The sequence below is a fragment of the Chiloscyllium plagiosum genome, chromosome 35 (genome assembly GCF_004010195.1).
Source record: "Chiloscyllium plagiosum isolate BGI_BamShark_2017 chromosome 35, ASM401019v2, whole genome shotgun sequence".
In the NCBI taxonomy this organism is placed as follows: domain Eukaryota; kingdom Metazoa; phylum Chordata; class Chondrichthyes; order Orectolobiformes; family Hemiscylliidae; genus Chiloscyllium; species Chiloscyllium plagiosum.
In genome coordinates this window covers 9,954,504-9,972,354 of record NC_057744.1, presented here as the reverse complement: position 1 = coordinate 9,972,354, position 17,851 = coordinate 9,954,504, and the positions used below count along the sequence as shown (strand labels likewise).

General features: G+C 44.4%; 1 protein-coding gene across 2 annotated transcripts in view; it reads right to left on the bottom strand.

Annotated features, from left to right (window-relative positions):
- Nucleotides 1–17,851, bottom strand: part of LOC122540640 (glucose-6-phosphate exchanger SLC37A4-like) — a 33,157-nt gene that overhangs the window by 5,994 nt on the left and 9,312 nt on the right. The window contains exons 4-8 of one of the 2 annotated variants that reach the window (XM_043676632.1): nt 11,663–11,909; nt 7,633–7,791; nt 4,553–4,638; nt 2,186–2,299; nt 691–756 (exon numbers count right to left, since the gene is read on the bottom strand). In XM_043676632.1, coding sequence (XP_043532567.1) covers nt 691–756; nt 2,186–2,299; nt 4,553–4,638; nt 7,633–7,791; nt 11,663–11,909 — 672 coding nt within the window. The remainder of the gene's footprint in view (nt 1–690; nt 757–2,185; nt 2,300–4,552; nt 4,639–7,632; nt 7,792–11,662; nt 11,910–17,851) is intronic. The other variant, XM_043676633.1, reaches the window with a different exon arrangement.

Below are 17,851 nucleotides of genomic sequence, written 5' to 3'. Positions count from 1 at the left end.
CACATTTCCAATCCAGCAGCAGTGAAGGAACAGTAATGGGTTTGAGTCAGGACGGTGTGAATCTTGGAGGGAAACTTCTCAGAGAGTGGGCTTCCAATAAATCTACTGCCCTCGTTCTTCTTGATGATTGAGGTAGTGGGTTTGGAATGTGATGTTGAAGGAGGCTTGGGAATTAGTTTCAGCACATCTTGTCGATGGTACGTGCTGCTGCCCCTCTGTGTCAGTGTGGGGAACAGGGTGTTGGTCATGTTGGCTGCTTTGACCTGGATACTGTCGAGTTTCTTGAGTTTATTTGGAGCTGCACCTATCCAGGCAAGGGGGCTGTATTCCATCACACTTCTGACTGTGTAGATGGCAGAAATATTTAGGGGAGGCAGCAAGTGAACCATCTGTATCTTGCTAAAATTTCCTCATGTTTGCTACTTCCATCAACCCTTGCAATTAATTTTTTTTGTATTTCTAAGCTATTGCATTTTAAGTTACAGTAAAGAACAAAATCACAACTCACTACATTGGACTTACAATCACTGATTGTAAGCTTTAAATAAATGTCGGGGAATGTTCATGCAAACAGATTTCTGCACATCTTGAAAGGTGACAAGGGTTTAGAAATGGAGGTAGAGAGAAAAAAGGGCAGGCAAAGGCAGAGGGAGCAAGCGATCACGGGGGAGAAGAGAGAGAGAGATAGACCTCGTCTTCAGTTAAGTTGGTAATTTGAGTCACAGGAAAGAAGATTAGTGTCCAGAGCTCAGTCTCCTGAGGAAATAAAGAGGAAGAAGAGGCAATCACACAGAGGCAAGGAAAGGTACAGCAAGAAAAGTTTCCACAAGAAATTTGGTGATTATTTGATCGATTGTGCCTCTCTCTGCATCAACTCAACTAGTCTGAATCTCGCACCGTTTCCCTGTTACCCTGGGCTTTGAAAGCTAGTGCTTCCAAATAAACCTGGTGTTATGTGATTTTCAACCCTGCAAATTGTTACTCTCCAGATATTGATCCAATTCCGTTTTGAAAGCCACAGCCGAATCTGCCTGTCCCACATTGTCAATCATTTCTTTCCAGATCCTAAACACTTGCTGCGAAAACCTCCCCTCCTCCCAATGTTACCTTTGTTACCTTTGCTGGTCACTTTAAAATCAGTATCTTTTGATCCTTGACCCTTCTCTCTCTCTCTCTATATATATTTTTGCCAGACTCCCACACAATTTTGAACACCTCTATCAAACTTCCTCTCAATATTCTCTTCTCCAAAGCCAACAGTCCTAGCGTCTTTAATCTATCTTGACAATTGAAGCTCTGCAATTCCAGAACTAATCCCAAAACTCTTTTCTGGACTCTCACTAATGCCTTTGCATCATTCCCAAAGTCCAGTTTCTTGAACGAGACAATACTACAGTTGAATCTGAACCACTGTTTTATATAAAGATTGCTATTGTACTGACTCCTTTATTTATAAACACCTAGCACTCGGAACGCTTTACTAACCAGTTCCTAAAATCACTGTAATATTGTCCTTAATTAGCACTGCTACCTCTTTTCCTTTCTTTCTTTCCCTACATTTCCTGAACACATTGTATCCAGGAATATTTAATATCTTTTTTAAAAACCAGGTCTCCATTATCCCTCACAATCACCCACCATCTGTCAACCTCTTGGGAGACTCTGTTGCTCCCTTCCTTCCCAACACTGAAACAGGCAGGATCAGAAGCAGTTAAAATTTATGATAAATTCAACTCAAGGCCAAAAGTTTGAATCTGCTGAAATTCAGCTGCTCTGGAGTTGACCAATCTGGACCTGAAACATTAACCCTGTTTTCTCTCCACGGATGCTACCAGACATGCTAAGTTTCTCCAGCCGTTTCTGTTTTTGTTTCAGATTTCCAGGGTCTGCGGTGCTTTTTTTTAAAAACTCTGATGGCTGTCCATCGGCTCCATCTTGGTTAGATTCAATGAAAAAGCACTGACTAGCCAGGCAAAGGAGCTGGAATAGTTTAATAGACCCCTCAGGGTTATGGAGTGAGATTAATGCTGGTCAGGAAAATTCACCCAGACCATCCCATCCCACCCCTTGCTGAACCATAAACATCTGAGAAAGCTCAGACATCCACAACACCAGAGAAAACCAAATATTCTTTTGCCTTCGACAGAATAGGATCATGAATCAAAGCCTAGTTCATGATAGTTACCTTGGTAGACTCTGCAGTCACCGTGACTCTAAAGAGGTACATTGATATGGCCATTCCTGCCATCATGGAGAGCAAGAGTCCATGCCGAGGATTCCCATGGCTTCGAAGACCACTCTAGAAGAGAGATTGGCAGAAACAACGTTTTTCTTTGGGAAATGGTTTTGTTTTATGAAAGCGAGGGACAATGGCCTTTATAAAAACACAATACACAGAATAAATAAAAACTGAAAAAAACTGCGGATGCTTAAATTGGAAACGAAAACAGAGGTTGCTGGAAAAGCTCAGCAGGTCTGGCAACATCTGTGGACAGAAATCAAAGTTAATGTTTCGGTTCTGAGGAAGGGTCACTGGACCCGAAAATCTTTACTCTGATTTCTCTTCACAGATGCTGCCAGACCTGCTGAGATTTTTCAGTAACCTCTGTTTTTATTTCTGATACACAGAATAGAACTGTTCTATGTGGACGAGAATTTACTAACTAGCTTCAGGGACTCCCCCCACCCCTCTCCTTCTGGTAGTCTCTCAAAGTGAGGAGAATGCTTCCCATTGAACAAAGCCATGAAAAAAAATCTGATTGTGATGATTTCTAAATGAGGAAAGGCCATTGTGCTGCAGACACCAAATGGTTCTGACTGGCTAGGAGACTCGCTCCACCTTATCGCCTGTTACAGGTATATCAGAAGGGTTTACAGGTAGATAGTCAACCTGTTTGGCCATGTCATCAACACATCCTCCGGGAGTGGGACTCAAACCAAGATCTTCCAGCTTAGAGGTGAGATGCTTCCCGCTGCACCACAAGGCTGCTCAGGTGCATAAGCTAACTGCAGCTGGGTATGATTTGGCACATCACACTGTAAACTTTTGCTATAAATTCCATGATTTACAAGCTTATACTCCTCAACCACCTGATGAAGGAGCAGCACTCCGAAAGCTAGTGCTTCCAATCAAACCTGTTGGACTACAACCTGGTGTTGTGTGATTTTTTAAACTTTGTGCAGCTGGGTACAATTTCATACAAGGTCCCTTTGGTTTCAGTATTCCAGGCTCAATTGCAATGTGAACACAGTGGCCTCACCCCTCCCTCCGGCTAGGCTGCCTCTGCTCAGCCAAAGGAAGACTTAACAGTGTCTGAATAGGCTGGGGCTGTTTTCCCTGGAGTGTTGGAGGCTGACCTCAGAGGTTTATAAAATCATAAGGAGTATGGATAGGATACGTAGACAAGGTCTTTTCCCTGGGATGGGGGAGTCCAGAACTAGGAGGTCATAGGTTTAGGGTGAGAGGGGAAAGACTTAAAAGGGACCTCAGGGGCAGCTTTTTTCACACAGAGGGTGGTGCTTGTATGGAATGAGCTGCCAGAGAAAGTGGTGGAGGCTAGTACAATTGCAACGTTTAAAAGGCATCTGGATGGACAATTTGAATAGGAAGGGTTTAGAGAGATATGGGCCAAGTGCTGGCAAATTGGACTAGATTAGGTTAGGATATCTGGTTGTCATGGACGAGTTGGACTGAAGGGTCTGTTTCCGTGTTGTACATCTCTATGATGCTGTGACTGTAAATAATAGTGATAGAATCATAGAATTCCTATAGTGCAAAAAGAGGCCATTCAGTCTATTGAGTCTGTATCGGCCCTCCAAAGAGCTTCCCACCCAGACCTCACCCCCATCCCTGTAACTGCGCATGGGGATTTTACCATAGCTAACCCAGCTAAGCCATCTAAGCCTAGATGGGTTATCTATGGCTCTGCTGAGGAATGAATTCATCTGGTAGAACTAACCAAAAGGCACAGAGGCAGTGATGTTATCCCACTGAGGCTCCGGTTAACTGCCTGTTCCTTGCAGGAGCCCGTGATCATTGTTTAAGATTTTGAGCCAAACTTTACCAGGACTAAAATATACAATAATGTGCTTTATATCTGCTTGGAATAGCCAGAGAAGTGAAGTGATGAAATATCCAACAGGAAAAGGATCATTCAGTCTCCACTGGAATACTGTGTCCAATTCCGATGCTTTAGGCAGGATGTGGAGGACTTTGAAAGGGCACACAGTGAATGGTTAGGATTCACAATGCATTTCCTGCATACCTTAGTGGCAGAATTAATCATGGCTTGGAACCGAATAAACAGCTGAAGAGAAAAAAAAAAGTAATTGCGGAGTTATAGGGTAAGGGTGGGAGAGTGGGGAATTGAATTAGCTAACGTGCTCCACCAAAGAGCCAGTACAGATATAAAAGGCTGAATGGCCTCTTTTTGTCCTGTTACAATTCCATGAAAACCGGTAAACACAGTTTCAGACTGTTGAACAGTGTAGATCTCTCATGCAATCCAATCATCCACCCAAAGCAGTCCAGCATGGGTCTGTACGTACATACCCGAGCAACAGCCTTGTCGGAAAAGTATCCAGCCGCCACACTGCCCAGCAGACCACCAACCTCCAGGGCACTCATGAATGAACTCCCTGCAAACAAAAGGAAGATGCTGCTACAGAGTTCACTAAAGTCAGGAAGGCCCAGGGTTTGATCTTCGTCAGCACCAAGGAGGGCACTATTAATGGTTTCATGATTGGGGAAAAGGATTAAATTACAAATCAACAGAGATTGCTGCTGGTCGTCACCTCCCCTCGCCCTGAGATAAGCCAGCATGATCTAGACCAGGCAAGCAAGGCTGGATCTAACCTGTCTTTGTTACACATCACGGTCATTGTAAGAGCCTCGAGATCTTGTATTTGATTAATAAAAATAACTCATTCTAAAATAAGAATTGAATCCAGGTTTGTGTAATCTTTGCCTGGTATGTTGACCTATATTCAGTTACAATGCAACGCCACCACCAACAAACTGAATTTCCATTGTGATTTAAGGTTATAAAATGTCATCGGCACTCTCAGTTCAGTGAGAAGGTTGTGAGTCCAAACTGTGCATCATGCTATTCGGAAGGATGTTGTGAAACTTGAAAGGGTTCAGAAAAGATTTATAAGGATATGGCCAGGGTTGGAGGATTTGAGGAGAAAGTGAGGTCTGCAGACGCTGGAGATCAAAGCTGAAACTTTATTGCTGGAACAGCACAGCAGGTCAGGCAGCATCCAGGGAACAGGAGATTCGACGTTTCGGGCACATGCCCTTCTTCAGGAATGCCCTTCTTCCTGAAGAAGGGCATGTGCCCGAAACGTCGAATCTTCTGTTCCCTAGATGCTGCCTGACCTGCTGTGCTGTTCCTGATCGGCATGGACAAGTTGGACCGAAGCGTCTGTTTCCATGCTATACATCCCTATGACTCTAGAGTGGAAGCATGGAGGAGATGCTTCAGCTATACAGGCCACTGGTGAGACCACATCTGAGTACTGTGTAAAGTAATTTTTAAAATTCATTTGTGAGACTGTTCAGCATTAGCTGGGCCAACATTTATAGCCTGTCCCTAGTTGCCCTTGAGAAGGCGGTAATGAGCTGTCCTCTTGAACCGCTGCAGTCCACCTGCTGTGGGCTGACCCACAATGCCCTTAGAGAGGGAATTCCAGGATTTTGACCCAGCAACAGTGAAGGAGCGGTGATATATTTCCAAGTCAGGATGGCGAGTGGCTTAGAGGGGAACTTGCGGGTGGTGGTGTTCCCATGTACCTGTTGCCTTGTCCTTCTAGATGGAAGTGGTCATGGGTTTGGAAGGTACTGTCTGAGGATCTCTGGTGAATTTCTGCAATGCATCTTGTAGATAGTACACACTGCTTCCGCTGAGCATCAGTGGTGGAGGGAGTGGATGTTTGTGGGTGTGGTGCCAATCAACTGGGCTGCTTTGTCCTGGATGGTGTAAAGCTTCTTGCGTGTTGTCAGAGCTGCACCAATCCAGACAAGTGGATCACACTCCTGATTTGTGTCTGTAGATGATGGACAGACTGTGGGGAGTCAGGAAGTGAGTTACTTGCTGCAGTATTCCTCGCTTCTGATCTACACTTGCAGCCACTGAGTTTCTGATCAATGGTAACCCCAGGATGTTGACAGTGGGGGATTCAGTGATGGTAATAGTAATGAATATCAAGGGATGGTGGTTAGATTGTCTCATATTGGTGATGGGTTGTGGCACAAATTGCTACTGGTAAGCCCAAGCCTGAATATTGTCCAGATCTTTTGCATTTGAACATGGACTGCTTCAGTATCTAAGGAGTTGTAAATTGTGCTGAACATTGTGCAATCATCGGTGAATATCCCCACTTTGGACTTTATGATGGAGAGAAGGTCATTGATGAAGCAGCTGAAAATGTCTGGGCCTAGGACACTACCCTGAGGAACTCCTGCGAAGATGTCCTGGAGCTGAGATGACTGACCTCCAACAACCACAACCATTGTCCTATGTGCCAGATATGACTCCAGCCAGTAGAGAGTTTGCCAACTGATACCCATTGATTCTAGTTTTGCTAGGGCTCCTTGATGCCATTCCTGGTCAAATGCAGCCTTGATGTCAAGGGCTGTCACTCTCACCTCCCCTCTGGAATTCAGCTCTTTTGTTCATGTTTGAACCAAGGCTGGAATGAGGTCAGGAGCTGAGTGGTCTTGGCAGAACCCAAACTGGGCATCACTGAGCAGGTTATTGCTGAGTAAGTGCTGCTTGATAGCCCTGTTGATAACACCTTCCATCAGTTTACAGATGATCAAGAATAGACTGATGGGGCGGTAATTGGCCGGGTTGGAGTTGTCTTGCTTTTTGTGTACAAGACGTAACTGGGCAATGTTGGGGTAGATGCCAGTGTTGTAACTGTACTGTACTGCTGCTGCTGCTCCTGGCGTGCCCTCCTGCACTCTCCATTGAAGAGGGTTGATCCCTTGGTTTGATGGTAGTGGTTGAGTGGGGGATATTTTTAAGACAGACGTAGATAGGTTCTTGATTAGCAAGGGGGTAAAAGGTTATCAGGGTAGGCAGGAACGTGGAGTCATCACAGCAGCCTTATTAAGAGGCAGAACAGGCTTGATGGGCCGACTGATCTACTCCTGCTTCTAATGTGCATGTTTGTGACCTCAACTTTTTAAGGCACTATTCCAGTACAGTGTGTGATGATCCAATGTTGAAACTGCCTTTCTACAATATTGCTGTGTATATATTGTGGGGAGGGGGAATTTAAAGGAAACCAAGAACTAGTTCAAGTGGCTGATAGTCCACCCTCAAACAACACCAGCAAAGACAGAAACCTAAGCAGAATACTCCAGATGCTGCAGGTCTGAAATAAATGGAGAAAACATGAGAGAGAAACTTAACAAAACTGGCACTACCTATGGAGACAGAAACAGGGTTAACATTTCAGACTGAAGAGCATACAGCAAAACTGGGACAATTTAAAGATATTATCCACTTCCCTACATGCTGTTTCTCAGCGTGGAAAACAGAACTCCGCAAGACTCCTTTTGCCTTCTACATGATTTACATCCATTCATTTTAGTTAATTTGTCAAACCTGTGAGCCGTCTTACCAAGGAGTGCACTCTGTCCCTTCTCCTGAATGAGGAAGAGTTGCCCCCAGTCAGTGCAACAGGTCTTCACTCCAAACACCACCAGATACCCAATATTCAAGACCCACAGGTATGGGGTCAGCAGCAGTTCTTTCACAGTACTCTCATCCCCAGTAGATCCTGTGTCAAAGTAGGGAAAGGGGGTGGAACGTATAGATAATATGTTAAGAAAAGTAAATATTAATTGATTGATGATGTCCGATAACAACAAATCTCACAGCTTGGCTCTGCATTGGATACTGGGAAACTCACAGCAAATGTACTTTATTAACACATTACATACGTTTCCTGCCCACCTTAGTTTTGAAATCATGGTTTCTGGTCCTACCTTTCCATCAATATTTACTATAATGAAGAACTACATCAACATTTCCAATTGTAGTCAAACATTAACCAGCTGAGAACAAGACACTAACAGATCTGACCCTTCCCTTTGCTGAGTGACATATCTCAGTTATGAAACACCGTTCTTACTGATTTTTCCAGAGCAGTTTTTTTTTGAGTTTCATACTGACACGGACTAACAAACCAGGAAAACCAAGACAATCACATGTAAAGATTTAAAATCTCAACTGAACACTGGGAAAACACTTGATTCCAGACAGACCTGACCCCAGCTTTCAGCCATTAACTACTGTCTCGAATCCTGTCCCAAACAACGCTCTGTTCTCTTTATCAGAAAACTAGCTGCTGGCTCATTACCTCACCTCAAACGCTGACCTCCACCACCTCCTTCCAGTGTCTGTCCGTGTCCCCAGTACTTGAAGCTAATTGTTTATATGAATAAAGCAATGCTGGCGAACCTCCCTGACAGCACAATCGGTCAGCTTAACGCCCAATTTAATACTTGGGCAAAAACACAGGAGTTGTTACTGCACTCTGTGCTGAGTTGAATCCCTCAGCTGCTCATGAGAAAGGATCTTTCAGATGAGGAATTGCAACTTTGGTGAGCGCTTAACCAACAAGAGTCAGAAGTTTTACTCATTCCCTGGCCAGTTAGTGAATTATTAGACACTAATACTTTTTTTATTAGTCAGTTTATTTACAGAACACAGCATTACCTATGCCTGCTTCCTACATTGCAACCTCGTGTCCCATAGTCTCTCTTTACTTGCACTGCAATTGCAAAACTACACAATGCCCTTCACTTGTTTGGAATGGCAGAAATCTGCACATGGAGTCTTTCAGCCTTGGAAGCCTATTACACTGCAGCCACCATTGACCAAGAAACTCTCCTGCACTTAAAGCCAGCTAGAGGCATGTTGGATGGATCTGGAAGTTAATTATTGAACTGTTTGGCCTCATCACCTTTCTTCATCATGAAAGTCTTGAGTGAGACTTGAACCTGCAGATTCTGGCTGAGAAATCAGGACACCATTCGCTGTGCCACGGGCCGAAGCTAACTATGACAGAGTTAGCGATTGATGTTAATGACCAGTCTTTCAGCAAAAGGTGAAGTAGCACCATTTGCCTGACAACCCACCCTTCCCCCACAGAGAAAGGGGTACATGTGAAATTCAAACTCAAGAAATGCACGATACCACCTCATGTGCAACATCATAATATGTTATAAAGGGCAAAAAATACCTTTATCACACACCATTAACAAAAGGAGGGAGGACAGTGTCAGGACAGCATGGATGAAGAAGAGGTTCTGTTATTTACCATCCTCCTTGCCCCTCAGTGGAAAGGTTGGGTATTCCCTATGGGGTATACTAAAACCACTTCCATCATGATCAGTATCAAACAAGATTTCAATTTCCAATCCGTGCCAATATCCTCAACTTACATTAAAACATTCACTGACAAAATTTTTTAAAATGTGAAACTTCACCTGGAATTAACTCAACTGTAAGAACCCTCAAGCAAATCTCACAGGGCTCACAAAAACTCCCCAGTAGATTTCAGAATAATCCTCACACAGACTTACCCGAACACTACCTACTAGACCACAATGCACCCACTGGCACAGTGATTCATGCAAATACCTGGAAAAGATCAGATGTTTTTCAATGGGCATTTCAGACAGACTCACTTGCCAATGCTATGTTATTGTAGGTTTCTGAGGGAACAAGGTATTTGTGTGGTTATGGATAGGGTCTTTGCCCGAGGAGTGGTTTGCATTGCTTTTCAGCTAATATAAGCAGATAGAATTTCTCCTCCTCCCCCTTCATTTTTCAAATGATTTTGTGGCAAAAGACAGCAGCACCACAAGCAATGTTTTTATTCTTGCAAATATTTGGATTCCTCAGTCGTCCTACTTTAACAGCCGAGGGGGGGGGGGGGGGGGGGGTACATTTTTTTGTTTCTTACAGGATATTTCATACAATATTTCCCATTGGAAGAGTAGGCTATTCAGCTTCTCAACCTGTTCTGATGTCTTGGCTGATATCCCATTTCCAACAACTCCTCTGCCCCACTCAAAAAACACCAAAAAAACCGACTAACTTCAGACTTCAAATTAACAACTGATCCTGTATTAAGTTAAGATACATTAGAGATGAGGAACTGAAAGCCTATTCCTAAAGTGGACTTGTTTGGAAATTAGCAGAGGTCAGGATTGCTTTTGCTGTAATACATTTCAAATAATACTCAGTTTAAGTTCACATTTGTACAGGTTCTACTGGAGAAGATAGAGTCATAGAGTCCTACAGCACCGAGACCATTGACCACCAAACTGGCAATGCTGACTAAAATGTCTATTCACACTAACCCCATTTCCCTGCACTTGGCCTATATCCTTCTAAACCTTCCTTATCCGTGTATTTATCCAAATGCCTTTTAAACATTGTTAATGGACCCACCTCAATCACTTCCGTTGGCAGCTTATTCCATATCCGTACCACCCTCTGTGTAAAAATGTTGCCCCTAGGGTTCCCTTTTATTCTTTCCCCTCTAATCTTAAACTGAAGCCCTCTAGTCCTTGATTTCCTAACCCTGGAAAAAAACTGAGTGCATTCACCCTATCCATGCCTCTCATGATCTTATACACCTGTGTAAGGTCCCCTCTCAGTTTCCTAAACTCTAAAGAAAAAAGTCCTAGCTTGTCCAAACTCTCCCTATACATCTGAGCATTGAGTCCTGGGAACATCCTTGCAAATTTCTTCTGCACTTTTTCCAGTTTAATAACATCCTGCCTATAGCAAGGTGACCAAAACTGAACACAATACTCCAACTGTGGCCTCACCAATGTGCTGTACAAATGCAACAAAACTTCCCAATTTCTATACACAATGCTCTGACTGTTGAAGGCAAGTGTGCCACAAGCCTTCTTCACTGCCTTGTCTACCTGTGATGCCACTTTCAGAGAACGGTGCACCTGAACTCCAAGGTTCCTCCGTTCCACTACACTCATTAAGGCCCTAGCAGATACATTAGAGTTGCTGATGCTACAGCTTATGGAGACACTCGCCAATGAAGAACATATTCAATAGAGGAGATAGTAGTGTAATGCTAAGATCATTAGTCTAGTTTTCCAGAGACTGAGGTCAACGTCCTGGGGGCATGGGTTCAAATCCCATCATGGTAGCTGCTGGGATTTAAATTCAGTCAATAAATCTGGAATTGAAATCTAGCCTCAGAAATGGTGACCATGTCAACTGCCATCAATTACTGTAAAAGCCCAAAAGCCTTTAGAAAAAGGAATTCTCACCCAGTCTGACCTTACTCAAGACCCACAGCAATGAGGTGGATCCTAAAATGCCCTCTGAAGTGGGCCTAGCAAGAAACCCCATTCAAAGGCAATTGGAGATGGGTAACAAATGCTGGCCTGGCGAGTGACACCCCTGAAAGACTAAATAAAAACGGCTGGAGGGAGGGGGATATTAGAGAAGGAACAAACAGAACAATATTGATTTAAAACATTTGGGATGGGTTTGAAGGAAAAGTCTCGCAGGGCAAGAGGAAATGCCAACAGATGAACAATGCTGGGACAGAACTGGCACTTTAAAATCACTAAACAATTTAACAATTGGCAGGAGCAGTACAGTACCTTTCTTATTTCCTTTCTTTAGGCTTGGTTCAATGTTAGGCAGTCCAACATCCATGGGCTCATTAACGATGAAGATCAGACATACGAATGCCAACCCAATAGCAATGGAACCAGAGAGTGAGAGGGTTACACGCCAGCTGTAGCTAAGCGCCATCGTTGTGGCGATGAGTGGGCCAAGGCTGCCTGCCAAATTCATGCTGGTCGACAAAACAGCCCACCATGTTCCAAACTGCGATGGCTCAAACCACTGTGAGGAAGCACAAGCAATCAAGCAAAAATAGAGAAGAATGTTTGCATTATATACACAGAGCTTGAACTGAATTCAAGGTGCTTTCTTCCCCATAATTTGGTCTGGTTGAGGTTTCAATTAATTTCCTTCCTCTTCCCACCATGTTTCCTGCCAACTCAGGCCAACAATTAACAATTGAGTCCAGTCTAAGAGACTCATCAGGAACTCTACAGCGCCTTGAGTAACAAATTCAAGATGAACAAGGCCAATTATAACTAATACTAGACTTCTTCCAAAAGGACAATGAAGAATATAAATATGAGGGAGCAGAGGGTTAAATTACTGATACAGTTTAATGATTCTTACATGTACTTCATTGAAGATGCCTTAACCATCTCTAATGTTTTGTGGTGTGCCAGTATGTTAAAGATGTCACATAAATACAAGTTACTGTTATTGTCAAAATCTTCCACGTAAGATACTGTTAAGGACATTGTATAGCTTTTGAGTTTCATTTGTAGTTTTCTCTTGGATAAGGGAGACATGGATAATGTTGGGATAAAAGGAATAATGTGATTTTAATTTCTTTTTTTGGTTTTGTGATGAAGTCTTTCCAAACTTTTTCATCAGTGTATTATACCTTTATTTCAATCTCTCCCATTTAATAAATGTTTTACTGATTGAGGTCAAAGGTCTCCAGCAGCCTCTTGTGAATGGATTCATTGGCTGACCTTCATGGCCAAAAAACTTCGGGCCAAAATAGTCAATGATTGATTCTGGGATCTGATTGGTCCAGTTTTAGGATCCCAGCTAATGCTAACGAAACTACAAACTGAACAGGATGCAGAGGAGAAAAATGTTTCTTGAAGTACGGTACCTAAAACCACACAATATTCCAAAGCTGCGTAGACTAGCGTGTGTAGCTGTGGAATTTGAACCACATCCTTTACAGAAGGAACTCCTTACCTGGTCTGGCCTACACGTGACCCCAGACTCACAGCTGTCCTCAGGAATATCCCAGTGAGCCACTCAGTTGTGTCAAACTTCTAGCAAGTCTCAAAAATGAATGAAAGCAAATGGACCCAGCTAGCACCAACACACTGGCATAACAATCATGAGCTCTGCCCCTCCCCTGCTGATGAATCACAGCTCCACTTGGAGAAAACATCGAGGGCACCAAAGGTGTGTGATGTACTCCAGGTGCAGGATTTCAATGTCCACCACTGACAGTGTCTTGGCAGCAGCACTACTGAATGAGCAACTAGGTCTGTGACAGCTCGCCAAGGAACCAAAAGTAAGGGAAAGCATAGCTGACTTTACATGGACCAATCTGCCTGCTGGAGTTGCATCAGTTCATGACAGTGTTGATAGGAGTGACCACCACATAGTTCTTGAGATCAAGACCCTCTTCATCTACATCATATTGCAGTGCTATTACAGTGCTAAACGGGGCAGACTTCAAACAGGTCTAGCAACCCAAGACTGGATATCCATTAGGCGCTGTGGACTATCAGCATCATACTCCAACACAATCTGTACCTCATGGCCCAGCATATCTCCACCTCCAACAGGACCATCAAGCCAGGGAATCAACCCTGATTCAGTGGAGAGTGCAGGAGGGCATGCCAGGAGCAGCATCAGGCAGACCTGAAAAGGAGGTATCAATCTGGTGTAGTAGCTACTAAAGAGGACTACTTGGATGCCAAACAGCAATAGTAGGCAGAGCACCAATGAATCAGATCTAAAGTCTGCAGTCTTGTGTGGTGATGGATAATTAAACAATTCAATGGAGGAGGTCCCACAAATATCCCCACTCCCAATGAAGGGGGAGACTGGCACATCAGTGCAAAAAGAGAAGGCTGAAGCATGTGAAGCTAGAAATGCTGAATGGATGATGTATCTCAGCTTCCTCCAGCGGTTCCCAGTCTCTCCAGCCTCAGTCTTCAGCCACTCTCATTCACTCCACATAATAGCAAGAAATGGTTCGAGGTACTGGACAATGGAGAGGCACAGATTCATAGAAATCTATAGCACAGACTAAAAGGCCCTTCAATTCATTGGCTCTGCGCTGATCAAAAATGACCACCTAAATATTTAATTCCCTCTTATTCTAATGGGCCTTGGCACCATTCCAGCAATACTGACTTGCTCCAGAACTTGCCGTGCCACTTAGCCAAGTTGTTCCAGTACAGCCACAACACTAGCATCTACCTGACCATGTGGAAAATTGCCCAGGTACCTTTACACAAAAAATCCAACTCGGCCAATTACAACCCCATTAGTCCAATTGCAGTCAGCAAAGTGATGCCATTAAGCAGCACTTGCTGAAGGTTGTTCAATGTTCAGTAACATTCACTACTCTTCAGGCACTAAATGCAAATGCAGCTTGACCTGGTTAAAATCCAGACTTGTCAATGCAAGTGTTAAGTAAGATTTGCACCATTCAAGTGCCAGCCAATGACTCTCTGCAACAAGAGATAACCTAACTATTGCCCTTTGACTTAAAATAACAATATCATTACTGAATACCCCACCATCGATATCCTGAGGTTACCAATGACCAGAAACCTTTGATTAGATTAGATTACTTACAGTGTGGAAACAGGCCCTTCGGCCCAACAAGTCCACACCGACCCGTCGAAGCGCAATCCACCCAGACCCATTCCCTTACATGTACCCCTTTACCTAATTTAGCATGGCCAATTCACTTAACCTGCACATGTTTGGACTGTGGGAGGAAACCGGAGCACCCGGAGGAAACCCATGCAGACACAGGGAGAATATACAAATTCCACACAATCAGTCGCTGAGGCAGGAATTGAACACGGGTCACTGGCGCTGTGAGGCAGCAGTGCTAACCACTGTGCCACCATGCCAGAACTGGACTAACCATATAAATACAATGGTTACAAGTGCAGCTGCCTCACAGTGCCGGGAACCCGGGTTCAGTTTCACCCTTTTGCGACTCTGTGTGGAGTTTGCACATTCTCCCATTCTGTGTGGGTTTCCTCCCACAGTCCAAAGATGTCCAAAGGTGGATTGGCCATGCTAAATTGCTCATGGTGTTCCGGGACGTGCAGGTGAGGTGGATTGGCAAGGGAAATGCAGGCTTGCAGGAACAGGGTCAGAGGGTTGGGTCTGGGTGGGATACTCTTTGGAAGATCAGTATGGACTGGATGTGCCAAATGGCCTGCTTCCACACTATGGCGATTTAAGAGCAGGCCCTCGGCCAGGAATCATGGTTGTCTGACTTGTCTGCCCAACATCTAAAAGGAGAAAACGAAGTCTACAGATGCTGGAGATCAGAGTTGAAAAGCATGGTGCTGGGAAAGCTCAGCAGGCCAGGCAGCATCTGAGAATTGGGCAAAAGCTCTTTATCAGGTGTGTGTGTGTGCGCGTGTGTGTGTGTGTGTTGGGTCGGGCGTCAAGCTGAAAGATAAATGGAGGGGTGGGGCAGGGTGGAAGGTAGCTGGGAAGGCGAGAGCTGGATGCAGGTGGGGGGTGACGGTGATAAGTCAGAACAGAGGGTGGATTGGATAGGTGGGAAGTGAGATGGACAGGTAGGACAGTTCAAGAGGGTGGTGCCAAGTTTGAGGGTTGGAACTGGGATGAAGTGGGAGGGTGGATGGGAAATGGGTGGGTGATGAGGAAACTGATGAAAATTGGTGCCATGTGGTTGGAGGGTCCCAAGGCGGAAGATGAGGCGTTCTTTCTCCAGGCGTCAGGTGGCTAGGATTTGGCAGTGGAGGAGGCCCAGGACTTGCATGTCTTTGGCAGAGTGAGAGGTGGAGCGAAGTGGTCGGTCACAGGGCAGTGGGATTGTTTGGTGCGTTTGTCCCAGAAATGTTCCCTGAAACGTTCTGCGAGTTAGCATCCCATCTCCCCGAAGTAGAGGAGACCAATCGAGAGCAACAGACACAGTAGATGAGGTGTTTAGATGTACAGGAAAATCTCTGGTCGGATGTGGAAGGATCCTTTGGGGCCTTGGATGGAGGTGAGGAGGGTGGTATGGGAGCACGTTTTACACCTCTTGTGGTGACAAGGAAAGGTGCCGGGAGTGGAGGGTGGCTTGGTGGGGGGGGGGGGGGGGCATTGGCCTAACAAGGGCATCGTGGAGGGAATGGTCTCTACTCTGGAAATGAGGCATACAGCGCATCACCCTCCACCATTTCTGCCATCCACAGTCAGACCCCACCACCAAAGATATATTTCTCTCCCCACCCCTTTCAGCATTCTGCAGAGATCATTCCCTCCTGACAAACATCCAGGAGAGAGATGCAATATCCGGTCCATTAGTAAAATAATATTCCCTCAATGGTGATAGAATGCGCAACTCTCAGCCTCTCTAAAAATACTAGCAGCAAATGTCGTAACTTGAACTCTAGCCTGAATTTACAGTCAGCTATAGAATGCACTAGCAGTGTCAAAGTTAAATAGGAACGCTCAGCTTGGGTTATAGAGAACATTAGAACTGTGTCTATTATTTTCTCATACGTTGAATGGTCCTTCAGGTGATTTGTGAGGTCTCTTATGGAATTAGATTCTACAAACCATCATCTCTTTAACTCAATCAGCTGCCTGAAATCAGCCAATATAAACGCTGGGGACTTCAACTTCCCATTATCTCCCAGAGATATATGAATGGTTAATCAATAATGGCACCGGTGCATTGCTCCTTCACAGGGCCAGCTATACTTCAAATCAGTTCTAATCTTTAAAACTTTCCTTGTTATTTCCAAGGTTCCTTGCAAACACTTCTATAAACAAGGGAGGGAGTGCTCCCTGTTACCAAACTGTCACATATATGTTACACAGTTCCTACAATATTATAGTCATGATTTGGAGATGCCGGTGTTGGACTGGGGTGAACAAAGTTAAAAATCACACAACACCAGGTTACAGTCCAACAGGTTTAATTGGAAGCACACTAGCTTTTGGAGCAACGCTCCTTCATCAGGTGGTAGTGCCACCTGATATAGGAACGGTGTTCCGAAAGCTAGTGTGCTTTCAATTAAACCTGTTGGACTGTAACCTGGTGTTGTGTGATTTTTAACTTTGTACAATATCATAAGCAGCTTCAGCAGCAGTCTGCTCTGAATCAGTTTTGGTGTCAGGCCATTTGGACCAGCTATGACAGTGTCTAAAATGGGGATAGATCAAAACTTAACTCCCTATAGTCAGAGGGAAGGGGCATCTTCAAACAACCAAGTGAACATCTGTGTTGGCTTCACCGTCAGAATTTCCTGCTAGAAAAAGCTCATAAGCTCTGATCTCAGATCATGCTCTTACTCCAAGGGGTCACCAATCCGCCATAAGTGAGTCACATGACATTCGCCAACTACTCATTCACTGCCCTCTGCCAACTGACTGGATTCAGATGCACATTAGTAAGTGTGGAAGAGTTGTTAAATGTGATATGTCCTCCATTCTTTCTAACAGTTGGAACTGGAGGTGTGAAAGAGAAAAGGACAGGTTTTGGGGACGCCATCTTGTGTGGGGCTTTCTTCAGAAGGTACAAAAGTCAGGAATTAACTGCTCCTGGCACAGAGCTAGATTGTGGCAATTCCTTATGGCATGAAATTACATCGGAAAATTGTGAAATTGGTTAGGATGCTATAACTGCCTCTGAAGAAATTTGGGCAATGCTTTTGGTGTAAAGTGCTAACAGAGGAATCAAAATTCTATTCTCATTTTAGGATGGATACAACAGACCATGCTGAGCAACTTTCCGCCTGTTAGAATTCCTGTTTTTGGTTGTCTCCGTGACTTTGACTGTAAATGTAACACCGAGCCATACTGATCATAGGATCACAATTTTTGACGTCCAGTCTGCACTCAGCTGGGCTGAGCCAGATGTCCAGGCACGACTGCTCCAATAGCCTGGTCCGCCTTTGTGTGGACGACAAAGTGATGTGGTGGTCTACCCTGCCCTGACCAAATACACTGCCACTTTTGTTCTG